This window comes from Myodes glareolus, chromosome 6 (assembly GCF_982192425.1).
Source record: "Myodes glareolus chromosome 6, mMyoGla1.1, whole genome shotgun sequence".
NCBI classification, from domain to species: Eukaryota; Metazoa; Chordata; class Mammalia; order Rodentia; family Cricetidae; genus Myodes; species Myodes glareolus.
The window spans coordinates 82,845,392-82,858,852 of record NC_142031.1 but is presented as its reverse complement, the minus strand read 5'-3'; the positions used below and the strand labels follow the sequence as shown (position 1 = coordinate 82,858,852).

The 13,461-nt window shown below is 51.7% G+C and overlaps 1 protein-coding gene and 1 long non-coding RNA gene across 7 annotated transcripts in view; one reads left to right on the top strand and one right to left on the bottom strand.

Moving 5' to 3' along the window:
- The window catches only part of Ttc7a (tetratricopeptide repeat domain 7A), a 102,985-nt gene extending 96,452 nt beyond the window's left edge, over positions 1–6,533 (top strand). For all 6 annotated transcript variants that reach the window (XM_048416303.3, XM_085690948.2, XM_085690945.2 and 3 more), the window contains one exon: positions 4,576–6,533. In XM_048416303.3, the coding sequence (XP_048272260.1) occupies positions 4,576–4,797 (222 nt within the window). In that variant the 3' untranslated portion in view covers positions 4,798–6,533. The remainder of the gene's footprint in view (positions 1–4,575) is intronic.
- Positions 1–13,461, bottom strand: part of LOC125388291 (uncharacterized) — a 334,710-nt gene that overhangs the window by 113,784 nt on the left and 207,465 nt on the right. The window lies entirely within an intron of this gene.

Genomic DNA, 13,461 nt, shown 5'->3' with positions numbered 1-13,461 from the left:
AGGCTGTTACAGAATTCCAAGAATGTGCCTGGAGCTCAGAAAGAAAATTCCCAAAATAGCTTCTATAAATACTTTAGGGCAGGGGTGGGGAGGAACAGTTTGCTTGGCCCACAGCTGGCCCAGAACTAAGTACTGCTTCCCAGGGTAGGCTTCCTAAGAGATGATAAAGCCCTGCCCAACCCTGCCTGGCCTTCCTGCTGTGCCCCTACTTTAGGAGACGACATGGTGGGGCACTGGATCACTGGGGGTGAGACAATGTTAAGTGACAGAGCATAGGAAGTCTAGCAAGACCCTCTCTATACCAAACTGTAGCTTCAATTCTATCTGTAGCTCAACAGAAAGCCTGGCTCCTAACAGGGAAATGCCCCCAGACCCCTCAGTCTCCACACTGTCTTGAGCAGACCTCAGCAAGGCACAGGCCCCTCAAACTGCCTGCTTTGGGGGGCTCTTGTAGGCCTGAACTGTACAAGTCCAGCTCGGATGCCCTTAAGGCTGAGCCAGGTGTCTTTGGCTCTGTGTCCAGGTCCCTCCTACCTGGCTTCTGTTGAGCTGCTATCCTGCTTAGAGCAGAAAGGCTGGCAGGAAAATGGCCACAGTGACCTAATGTGGTATGGAGGTGGTGTTATGGTTTAAGCAAAATGCTGCAGGTTCCCTGAGGGGCGCAGCGGCAGAAACACTACAGGTCCCCAAGTGGCAGCAGTGGGCAGCGGGCCATGAGACCATGCCTCAGGTTCCCTAATGGTGGCAGGCAGCGGGTCCTGAAACCACGGTGGGCCACGAAGGCAGCTGAGTCCCAGGCAGGAAGCCGCGTGGTGGGTGAGAGACTGAGATGGGTAGGCAGAAGAAGTGGGTATTTATTTGGTGGGTTATGGAAGGGAAGGGAAAGGGGAGAAGGGGGGAAAGGGGAAGAGCAGAGAGAGGGAGAGAGGGGGGAGGGGGAAGCGGGGAGAAGGGAGCGAGGCAGAAGCTGCCTCTTCGAGAGGTGCCACGTTAAACTTCGAACAATTTAAATAGGGACAGGAGACTGCAATTTAGCCATGTAGGCAGATGGGAGATTTACGGCAAAGATATCATCAGAACTATTTCTGAAGTACACCAGTGACCAGATGCAGCAGGTCATTCTTCAGTGACAGGGCCCGGAGGAAAAAGTGCCAGAGATTGAGAAAGAGAGGAAAAGCCGAAGGTAGGAAAGATAAAAGCTGGGGTGGGGAGGTCTCTGAGTCCCTTCCTTTCTGTCTCTCTCCCAAAAAGACAGCTTCTGCCTCGCTCCCTTCTCCCCACTTCTTCCCTTCCCCTGTTTCTCTCTCTCTCCCTGCCTTTCTCTCTGCTCTTCTCCCCTTCCCCTCCCGCCACCTTCCCCTTCCCCTCCATTACCCACTAAATAAATATCCAGCTTCGCTCTGCATGGCGTGCCTTTCCATCTCGGTCTCGTGCCCACTGCCCACTGCCGCCACTCAGGGACCTGCCGTGTTTTATTTTTACCTTTACGGGTGGTGTCTCTTAAGGCTTGCTAATCTCAGGAAAGGCTTCCTGGGAGAGCAGAGACCTGAAATGTGGATGAGAGCAGGTACCCACCCTGAGAGCTGGGGAGAGAGGGCCTAGAGACAGGGATTTCTGGAGACTGAACCTAGGCCCGTCCCTCACCAATGGTGGCTGTTTCTAGTCCAAGCGTGCCTTGCCACTGTAGTATCCCATGGTCATAGATAACTTGTACATGGCTACCAAATCCCTGTGTGTGGACAGCCTAATCATGGCACCACAGTGAAGGGTCAGAAGCTAAGGGCCTCCTCACAGGACTGGATGGCTCTCAGCAGATGAAGGACAGGCGGGGGTGGAGGGGATGACACACAACTCACTGGGGACGTGTGTGGATGGGATGGAACTGAGACACCAGCTCTGTGTTCCCACCATCTCCCTGGAGACCTGTTCTCACAGCCAGTAAAGTGCCGGGAGGGTGCTGATGGGCCCTGGGGACAGAGCCAGGCTGGGGACAGCAGGTGAGACCTTGCATCTTCCTGTGGTTGGGTCCCACCCAGTTGTCAGGCGGCAAACAGTGCTGAGTTGCTACCAAACACAAGTGCTGCTGGTGTCAGGGGCAGGTGGCCACAGATTCTGTTACAGGCCTTGGGCCTCCAGCCTTAGCCTGACCCCAGTCTGACCTGGTGTCTTCTTTCAGGTTCTAAGGTCAGCATGTTGGGGCAGGAGGGCAGGAGCCAGACCCACTGCGCAGCCCTTCCTAACAGAGAGGATCCTGGCATCTCCCTGCCTCTAAAGACATGGGCAGTGCTGGCCTTTCCCTGCCCCACACCCACGGTACCCCTCCAGAGAAACTGGCTGTGCCTTCTCCAAATCCCTCCTTCCAGAATTCTCAAGGACCCTGTGAGGAAGGACTGTCCTGTCCCCCAGTTCACAGATAAGGAGAAGGTTGATGACCGCTTCCTGGGGTCACAGCACATCAGTGGCAGAGCTGGGATTCAACAGAGCCAGGCTTTCTGCTGAGCCCTGGCCTCTGTCCTCTACGGAGACACACTATTCGGCCAACAGAAACTTCTGGCTCCTTCCCACACACCCATACCTTTTCTTTGTTTTGGTTTAGTTTTGGGTTTGGGTTTGGGTTTGTTGTTGTTGTTGTTGTTTGTTTTTTAAGACAGGGTTTCTCTGTGTAGCTTTGGGTGCCTGTCCTGGAACCTCTGAGCTTCACCCCCAGCTCCCTCTGTTTTGATATGGTCTCACTAAGTTCCCCCAGAGTAGCCTAGAACTCTGCTGCCCAGGCAGGCTTTGAACTTGTTATGCTCCTTCCCCGGCCTCCCAGTTCACTGGGATGACAGGCTTGCACCACTGGGCTCAGCTAGAGATCCAAGGGGCTTCAAACTCCTCTGCGATGGAACACTTCTTGCCAGTAAAACATGCTGTGCAAGAAGGTGCCAGCAAGCAAGCTCAGAGTACCCTCTCTGGTAGGCCCTGCTGGCCACCTCCGGCCTCTGTCACTCCTTGTGGTCAGCATTCACAGGCCTCCTCAGACCTCCCATTTTGGTGTCTGGCAGCCATCCGCTAGAACCTTCCTCTCTCCGCCCTATGGGCCCTGTTCCATCGTGAGCTACTCAAGGTCCTGCCCCGGGCTAGGCCCTGTGGACAGAACAGTGTGGCCCGGAGCACCGCTGGCCAGCCAGGCACTGCCCTGGTTCTGGCAACCCTGAGTCAGCAAGCTGTGTGTGTCTGGTTGGATGCAGAGTCCTTGGAGGCTACACCCTACCCCCACCTGCTCTTTACAGCTTGAGGTTGCTAAGTCCTTCCTTGGGCGTGTCTATGACAGGAAGGTGCTATCCTGGAAGTCAGTTCTGCCTCCCTGCTTCCTGGCCCCAGGACCTCCAGCTGGCACCTCTAGCCTTTTCCCAGTCTTCCTGAGTACCATCTTTCTTGCCTAATTGGTCGTGTTCCAAGCTCTCTTAGGACTTTATGAAGTCAGCCATGTACATCTTTCCTGGTGCATCTCCATAGCAACCAAAGGCCTAACTCTCTGGAGCTTAGGGAGGAGGAAAATAATCCAGCTAAAAATGTACATGGCCGTCAGTGGGCGGGCTGCAGAGAGGGGGCTTCAAGCACAGAGCCAGCTCCCCGCACTCACCCTGGTCCCTTGCCTACCGAGGAAGTCAGAGCTGGAGATTTACCCCCACCCTTACTTCTCGGCATCTTGGGATGCCTTCAGGGCCTGGCCAGATATCAATGAAATAGTACATAGCCTTTCTGGGACTTGAGCCTTCCTCATGCCCCTCCACCCTGTCCCTTGTACCCAGTGTGTGTTTGGGGGGTTGGGGGAGAGTGTTCAAGGCTGCCAGTTTCACTTCTACCCCCTTTGCCACCATTTCTGGCACTTCCTCTAGTTCTGGGAATAGTCGGCTGAGCTAAAATGCAAGGCCATGCTTCCCGCTCCTGACCTGGACTTCCAGGTTCTGCATCCCTGAGCCCCTGCTAACTCATTCCCTCAGCAGCTGCTGCCCACCCTGACCCTCTCCCTCCCGTGACCCTCAGCTGCCAGCGTGGGGTCTGCTGGGTGCTTGGCTCTCAGGAAGACGGGCTGCTGATGCAAGCGGAGAAGCTTCCCCTCCTTGTCACAAACTAGATGTGCCTTCGCTCTTGGTGCTCCTGGGTGAGGGGCAGCTCCATGCTGCAGGTGGCATGCTCCTGGCTGTGTTTCTTGGACAGCTTTGCATCCACTGACTCATTTGAGCTGCGTCATCCTAAATAGCCATGCTGGGATATTTTTCGTTAACTTTCTTCCCCATGTGTTGAAGAGTGAACTGAGGGCCCAGAATCCCCCACATGGAGCCACTCAAAATCAGGTCTAGACTTATAGGCCTGTCTCTTGAAGGAACCTAGTTCCTGCAGGGCTAAAGCAGGGTTTGGTCAGGGACAGAGAGGTTTTGCATGAATAAAGGACATGGTCATTTGTCTGTGGCCAAGCCAGACCTAGGGCCTCTCTGGCTGGTGGCCAGGAGCAAGCTGCTGCTGCCCTCTCTGGTTGCTAGGCTCCCTCTGTCCAGGTCTTGTTAACCCTGCCCTTTGCTTCATTTCTAGGGTCTGATGCTGAGAAAACTGGGCCACAAGAGCCTGGCCCAGAAGGTGCTGCGGGATGCTGTGGAGCGGCAGAGCACCTGCCACGAGGCCTGGCAGGGCCTGGGTGAGGTGCTGCAGGACCAGGGCCAGAATGAGGCTGCCGTCGACTGCTTTCTCACTGCCCTGGAGCTGGAGGCCAGCAACCCTGTGCTCCCCTTCTCCATCATCCCCAGAGAGCTGTGAGCCTCTGCAGAGGCTGCGGGCCGTCCAGTGTGCACAGCAGACACAGGCAGGGGGCAGGGGGGGACGGCTGCACTCAGGTGTGGGCCTCAGGGAATAGATGATTAGTGAACACTTCCACAGGCTCCGATGCCAGTTCTCCACCCACCCCCACCCACTGCGGGGCCAGCTAGGCCTGAGATCCTATCTGACGCTGGGTGGACAAGATTTGCATCCAAAGCAAATGCCTTGCTCCCTGGAGGCCGACACTGTGGTGTTGCTGAGCATGGGGCCCCTTGAGATAAAAGGTGTGTTTAGACCCAAGCCCCACCCTCAGGTTCCCTGATACCCCCTCCCTGGATTTCCTGGTTTTGGATGAACCAGTCTTGAGTGGTGTCCCATAGAGATGAACCTGCCAGCTGCCCTCTGGCAGAGCCAGGCTTTTCCTGGCCTTTCCTGGTACCTTGGGAGACAAACTGGCCTGAACCTAGGTAACTTTCCAGAGCTGTGACGTGCCCAGAACCTTGGACACACTTCCCCCATCCAATCTCAGGGCAGTGCAGACTTGGAGATTGATCTTGGGCCTTGCCCAGGACAGCCACAGCCTGAGGTCCCAGATACAGGGAGGAGAGTGGGCTCCTGCGTTCCTATGAGACTGAATTAGCACTGTTGATGCCCAGTGTTGCCTCTGTGGGGAGGTTTCCTGAGAGCTACGGGTACTTTCTGTGTGCCACCAAGTGCCTTTGGGGCTCATGTCAGGCCAGGCCTCCCTAAGGCTTCCATTTGTACCCACTCTCGTCTCCCTGGAAACATGCCCCAGCCAGCAGGCTCCATGGGCCTTATGCCAATGGCCTCTAGGATAGGCCTTGAAATACAAAACAGGGTCTGACCTAGCCATTTCTAGTACCTTGATTACACACATTTCTGCAAGGCTTTCCCTACAGTGCAGGTCCCTCTGGGGTGAGGGACATAGAAGTGACCATTTCTAGGACTCCCCCCAATGCACATCCTCATCCCCAGCCCAGTTTTCACCCTGGGCTTTGTTGAGTGACTCATACCCCAGCTTGGCCTTTTATGCTCCCCCTTTCCAGATCCCCACAGAGGCCATGCTTGGGTGGATGGAGGAGGATGTGCCCATGTGCCAGGGGTCAGGCTGCCAGGCAAATGTCCTTCACTGACTTGTCAGCCTGCCACTCTGCCTCTGGAACTTCCCTCAGGAACCATCCCTCAAGGTCTAGCAGGGAGTCCCCTCTCTCCCCTGCACTCTGGCTGAATCTCCCTCAGTTTCATCTTGCTCTCGCTTGAGAATGTAGGGTGTTGAGAGCTGCCTGGTTTACCATGGCCAGCACAGCTTTCTTGGATGGAGAAGACCACTGGAGCCTGGCTCTGTCCTTTACTGCCTTAGCACTGCATGTTCCCTCGTGTCCCCAGGGAGCTGGTATCCCCTGGTCACAGCCCCAGGCCAGAGGGAAGATATTCAATCCTTGGTCTCTCGGTTGAAGGTCTCTATGTGTATGTGTGTGTATATAAATATAGATAGATATATATATGCTAAACATCTATATTTTTATGGAATTCTGTTAGAAAAAGAGTAAAAACTAAGCAAATACTATTGGTATACCTTGAAGAGATGGTTAGTCTGAGCAGTGGGAAAGACACCGAATGCATTCTGACTTAAGTGTTCCCTCTTTGGAGGCCATGGGGGACAGGGCCCAGTGACCTTGGAAACTGAATAAAAGACCCTTGAAGGGGAAACGGGACTGTCTGAAGCAGTGTGTTCATTCTTCTGGCATGCAGTACGATGGAGAGGAGGGTCACATCAGAGAAGCTCTCAAGACTGCAGTTGGAACCTGGGAAGGTGGTGGAGAAGAGATGAGGAGGAGAAAAGAAGGCCAACCTCCAAGGTCTGGATCTCCAATAGGAGAGCCTTGCCGGGCGAGCTGTGAACCTCTAGGATTGGGGGGGGGGTGATTGGGCCACATCCAGGTGGACCTGTCTGCTGAGAAGCTCACAATAATGCATCTGAAGTAATTATACCTCAGTAATTACATAATTATAAAAATACAAGTTATCTACTCCAAAACATGCACCAAAATTGTTCAAAGAATGATGTAAGTTCTCAGGGAAGCTCTGCTTTATCATGACCCCAAGGGATTGCCTCCTACACCCTAGAGTGGCAGACACCCCCACTACTCCACCCCACCACCCCATACTTTAAGGACAGCCATTATGTGAGTTCCTCAGTGCCCTCTGCTGCCCCAGGCTCCCACTGCAGTCACCTTCCATCCCTACCTCTACCATGACCTTGTAACATGACATTGGTGGCCTAGAGAAGGAGGACTTTTGGGGGAGCCCAACTGTCTTTGAGAGTTCCCACATTCAGTAGTGATGTTGCACATTGAACCAGGCTCTTAAGCATGGCAAGCATGCATGTGCCTGCTACCAATGAACTACATCCCCAGCCCTCTCCCCACTTTCCTTCAAAGGCAAGATTTCATGTAACCTATGCTGGCCTGAAGTCAGGATATAGCCAAGATGACCTTGAACTCTTGATCCCCTTGTCTCTCCCAGGTGCTAGGATTACAGGTATGCAGGGCTGTGCCCATCTCCACGGACCGGACCACCTTCCGTAGCTCTTCCTTGGGCTACGGAAGAGATTGTGTGTCCTTGGGCACACAATCTCTTGTGACTGACAGAGAATCTCATGTTACTTGTTACACGCCTGAACCCTCAGTGTTCGGCCCTAAAGGCTGTCATAGACACAGTGGTGGTGTCTGCCAGTCTGGAGAGAGGCTGGAGGGAAAGGTGGAGGCTCAGCCTTCTGTTTGAGAAAGTGTTGCCCTGCTGACTTGGAACTCGTGAAATGTTGGAGGGTCAGGCAGTGGAGACTCATCGAATCTGGGCATTTCCTAACACCCCAGCCCTACCCCGTTCAGTGCACAGACCCTCACTGTGCTGACAAGCCCTCACTGGAGATTAAGAAAGTCAGTTTCGTATGTAGACCCACTGTGCCTGCAGAAGGGGACATAAGTCTGCCTAAGTCTGGGGACAAGGCTTGAGATGTGCCTTGCACTGCTTCGCTCTGGGCCTCAAGCCCACCCACCACTTTCTAAGGCATACCCCCCCGACACACATGTGGGTGTCTGAATTAACAGTGCCAATCTGTAGACACGGATATGAACAGAATTTCAGCTGCCACCACTCCAACTCTTTTTTGGGGTACCAAAGTGCTCATTGTTGTACTGTTCCCTGACCCGGGACTCAGATATCATCACCATGCAAATGTCTCTTGGCCTTGGGAATCCTCCCACTAAACAAGCCTCCCATTTGCCCACCCCACAGTGCTGAGCCTAGGGAGATGCCTGGAAAGTCTCCGCTGTGCCCTGCCAGGGATCCTCTGGAACTGTCACCAAATGCTTTCGATTGTAAAGACAACGGGTTCCCTGAAGGTAATGCACCAGGCAACAGTTGCTCCAAGGAGCCCTAGGTCAGGCACTTGGAAACAGAGATCTGGGACTAAAGCAGCCATGACCTCCATCCTACCCTGACAGAGGTTGGTAACTGTAGTTACCAACCGAGTTGGAACCTCTCTTGGTCCTCCACTGGTTGGGTGGCCTTGAGCAAGATGCTTAACCTCTCTGTACCTGTTTTCTCATCTGCAAAATAGCAAAGGAATAGCACCTGCTTTGTGGATTATGATTATATAAAAAACATTTTTGAGGACTCTGGGCTGGACACCACCACACTGGCCCTCAGTCCCACTGTCCCCAGCCCTGCTCCTACAGCACCAAGCCACAGAGCAGTCTGTTCTTGAGCAAGAGGATCCACTCGGTCACTTGTTGTATGGGTCACTTGGCATCCTATAGACTGGCTTCACTAGTATTGCCCTGATCCAGTCAATTGTGACAGAAGCCACAAACCCCAGGACGCAAAATATAGCAGCTTATGTAATTAAAATTCTATTCCTTTCTGAGATGTTCCACCAGCTAGTCCTTCCACCAGCTAAGTCCTTCCTAATGCCAGCCCCCTTCTATTTAATGGGTACAGCATGGATCCCTCTGGAGGGGCACACAGAGAACACACCCAGTTGCGTCTTTGTCCTCATTACCTGTGGAACAGTGGTGGGTGCCTTTCCTCCTAGGTCTTCTCTTGGGATGAAAGTGGCAATGACGACCCTAATACACATCCATGCCCAGCACTTGGCCCCTTACATGACACTGGACTCACAGTCAACTGCTAATCACCCCTTTGGTAGTTCACAGCCTTGGTAGGGGTGAGGCTCTGTCCCAAAGAAAGAGATTGTCATGTCTTATCCACCCTCGCCTGAGAATCCAGGGTCTGGACTCTGTCATCAGCCATCCTCTAAAGACACAAAGAGCTCAAGGGCTCTGAGAACAGAGAAACCCCAGTTTCTCATTGCCACAGTAGAAGGGAAATGGGCTCCTGGACACTGGCACCATAGGAGTCTTCTCTGACAATGTCCTGAGAAGGTCAGGGCAGTCCAGGGACCCTGAGCACCTGGAAACGCCCCCACCACCACTACCAGTGTCACCAGGATGTCTGGCAAGAAGGGGACAGGACAGAGCTCCATACCACTCATCACCCAGCCAGAGCAGTAGTTCCTTAAGCAAAGGTCACTCAAGGAGTGTGGACTCCCCAAACACTGACGGTGTTCAGAAGATGCCAGGCAGCTGGAGGTATCGACTATGGGAACTGTGTGTCGGGCTGTGGAGCTCCAGAAGCCTGATGTCCAGTTGACTGGATGGACCGCTGTGGGTCCATACGCTGGTCCACAGGCTGGCAGATGGACTGGGCATACACACACAGGGAACCTATCCAGGTACAGATTGTCATCACCCTCTTGTTCTCCATCATTTGACTCTTCCCGCTCTCAAATACGTCTTTAGACTTTGGGAAGCTGTCATTCATTGCCTTCTAAACCACTATTTGATTTTGAACCCTTTGAGGTAAGTATGCATAGAAACTATGCCCTTGTAGTCTTCTACACTTTGGAGTGCCTCTCAAACCCAAGTTTGCTGTTTTACCTTTGACCTAGTGCTCCCAGCTGGTCCTCTGTCCATCCTCCCACTTTACACTAGTAATCTTTACAGTAGCACTTCTGATGGCCAGGATCCCAGAATCCCTTTAGCTGTTCTCTCTCTAGTCTCTTCCTCTCTACCTCCTCTGGCCATTACCCATCACGAGAAGAGACAGCAGGTCTGATGTTCATATAACCAGAGGACACGGAGGGATGCTGCTCCTGGTGGAAGAAAAAGCTAAAGAGCAGCAGAAGTCATGGCAGAGAGGCCAGAAGAGAAGACCTGGGGGATGGGAGCAGAGTGAGGGGCAGATGGATATCTACAAGGGAGAGCTCTTGGGTCTGGAGATGGGCAGATCTTGTGCTCTCAAAGGCACCAGGAAGGTAGGAGCTCCATTCAATTCCTATGCCTCTTCAATTCCAGCAACTGAATCGGCTTCTCAGGATCCTTACAGTGACACATGAACCTGGAAAGTTCATGCATGTCTGGTGGGGGACAATTCTGTATTCTGTCAATTACATTTTAAATAAATGCTGATTGGCCAGTAGCCAGGCAGAAAGTATAGGCGGGATAACCAGACAGGAAGTAGAGGTGGAACAATGAGAACAGGAGTATTCTGGGAAGAAGGAAGCTTCCTCTGCAGTCCTGTCCAGACACTGAAGAAGCAGGATGTGACCTGCCCTGCTGAAAAAGGTACTGAGCCATGTGGCTAACATAGATAAGAATAATGGGTTACTATTAGTTACAAGAGTTAATAAGAAGCCTGAGCTAATGGGCCAATCAGTTTATAAATTATGGAGACCTCTGTGTAATTTCTTTGGGACCTTACTGACTATGGGAACTGAGCAGGACAGAAACCCCAACAAGTAGGCCCTCATGTTACATGTGTCTGTTCCTAATCAACTGCTAATCGCCTCTTTGGTAGTCCACAAACTTGTGGGGAGTATTGGAGGCTCTGTCCCCAAGAAAGAGATCATTATGTCTTACCTACTACTACTTAGTTTGTGACAGTACTAAGAATACAGGGCTTGTGTCTGTCAACACCAGGACCTCCCTCAGCACTGTCAACACTAGGATCTTCATCAATAAGACTCTGGGACACTTGGACCATCTGACAATGCCAGATCCTTTATTTTATGCTCAGCCAAGTTGTTCTTGATATACTATTAAAACCCTTGAATAATGCAGGCATTGGAGAATCTGTCTGGAGTCGTATGTGTGGTTCATAAACACAAATATAGTTTTCCCATCCCCCACTTAGTTCCTGTAGAGAGAAGGTGGGGCAGGCAGGCCCTAAATCCAAGCCTGGAACCCTCCCCTTGGGCTTGGTAGGCTCCACATACTCTTTGTTAAAATCAAAGAGTCTGAGACCTCAGTCAGGAGTCAAGCTTGTAAGAGCCTGAGGTCAGGCCTCTGCTTGTCTTAGCAAGAGCTACCAACACCTGCTAACATGCCAGGTTCCAGCTTCCCCCAGAACACTTTCTGGGCAATGCCTTCCTATTCCATAACCCTTATCCAGATGCAGAAATGAGACAGTCTTATCTTCAATAGGTAGAAATAACCTCTTCCTAGGGCCCTATTTCTTAAAGCTGTAGAGTTAAAGCTACCTATGTTCCAGCTCAGATGCTGGTGGCTGGTGATGGGGGAAGCTCTGTTAACCAATCACCTTTAAGAAGTGGAACCTAGTTAAGGTGTAGCTACCTGGAGCCCAGGAAGAAAACTGGGTGATTTCTGTGGAACACAGAGGAACTCAGAATTCCCATTCTTGTGGTGTGAGTTTCCCTTTATAACAATTAAAAATATAATTGCTTATCTTTAAGATGGACTGGTTATTTCCCAAATCGAGCAAACAGTTACAGGTTGGCACCGTGCTCCCTACCATGGACCGAGCCTCTGAAACTATAAGCAAGTCCCCAATTAAATGCTTTCTTTTATAAAAACTGCCTTGGTCATGGGGTCTCTTCACAGCAATAGAACAGTGACTAAAGCATTATCCAGTGTGATGGTTGGTGCTTTCAACTTGAACAAAATCTAGAATCACCTGAGAAATGAATCTCCAAGCATGCCTGTGGAGGATTATCTCATATTGATTGATGAAGACAGACCTGTGTTGATTAGGACCTGGGTTGCACAAATGGTGGGAGCAAGCTGAGCATAAACAGGTGCTGTCGGGGTTTTTGTCCTACCCAGTCCCCGCAATCGTTAAGTCCCAAAGAAATCACACAGAGGTCTGCATTAACTATAAACTGATTGGCCCATTAGCTCAGGCTTCTTATTAACTCTTACAACTTATATTAGCCCATTATTCTTATCTGTGTTAGCTACATGGCTCAGTACCTTATTTGGCAGGGCAGTCACATCTTGCTTCTTCTGTGGCTGGGACAGGACTGCAGAATGAACTTCCTTTTTCCCAGAATTCTCCTATTCTCACTGACCCACCTTTACTTCCTGTCTGGTTGTCCTGCCTATACTTCCTGCCTGGCTACCGGCCAATCAGCATTTATTTAAAACATAATTGACAGAATACAGACCATTGTCCCACACCAAACAAGCATAGATTAATTCATTGTCTCTGCTTATCTTTGGGTTTTTATTGCTGTGAAGAGATACCATGACCATGGCAACTTTATAAAGGAAAACATTTCACTGGGGCTGGCTTACAGCTAATAGGTTTAATCCATCTATTGTCAAGGCAGGAAGCATGGAAGATTGCGGGCAAACAGGGCACTGGGGGAACAGCTGATTTCTACATCCAGATCCTCAGGCAGCAGGAAGAGAAAGTGACACTGGGCCTGGCTTGAGTATCTGAGACCTCAAAACCGGCCCCCACTGACACACTTCCTCCAAAAAGGCCACACCTACCCCCAACAAAGCCACATATCCTAATAGTGCCACCCCGGGTGGGCCTATATGGCTGTTTTCATCCAAACCACAACACTGCTCTTGACTATGGATGTGACTAGACGCTTCAAGCTGCCACCTTGACTTTATCCACCGAGTTAAACTGTAATTGAACTATGAGCCAAAATAAGCCCTTCTTCCTTAAGTTGCTTTTCTAGGTATATTTTATTACAACAACAGAAACATAAAACACACTCACACCAAAACCTAACAGAGCCACCCAGCAGTAGGATCTGGGTCCTGCTGTCCTCCATAGGGCCAGTCTGGTGATCCTCCTGGACCTAGGAAAGGACTTTCTGCCCTCCCGCCCTCCCACATCTGTGCTCCCTGCCATGCCCTCTCCCCCTTCACTTTCGCAGAGTCACACTTCCTCTGCTTCTTCCCTCAGCCCTTGTCCAGATGGTGGTCCTTGCCCCTGATCAGCTTCTTCTTTCCTCCCTGTTCATCTCCTGGGTCTCTGGGGCACTGGCCAGGCTCCCTGTTTGCATGTGTTGGGGCTTGGCTCTGCTGCCTTCTCCCTCCACTGCACACATGTGGCAGGTCATAGTCCTCCTCTGGGCACTGTCAGTGATCTGGCATCTTTCAAAGACTAGAGCTGGTCTTCACATGAGAGCTGTCACCCGCAGGAGGACATTCTTGAAGCCTCTGAACTCAGGGATTCTCTGGAGCTTCTCAGCATAGCTCCTAGACTCCCTCTCAGGCCTGATTTCCCTTACTGTCCTGCCAAGTTCAATCCCATGACCCTTCA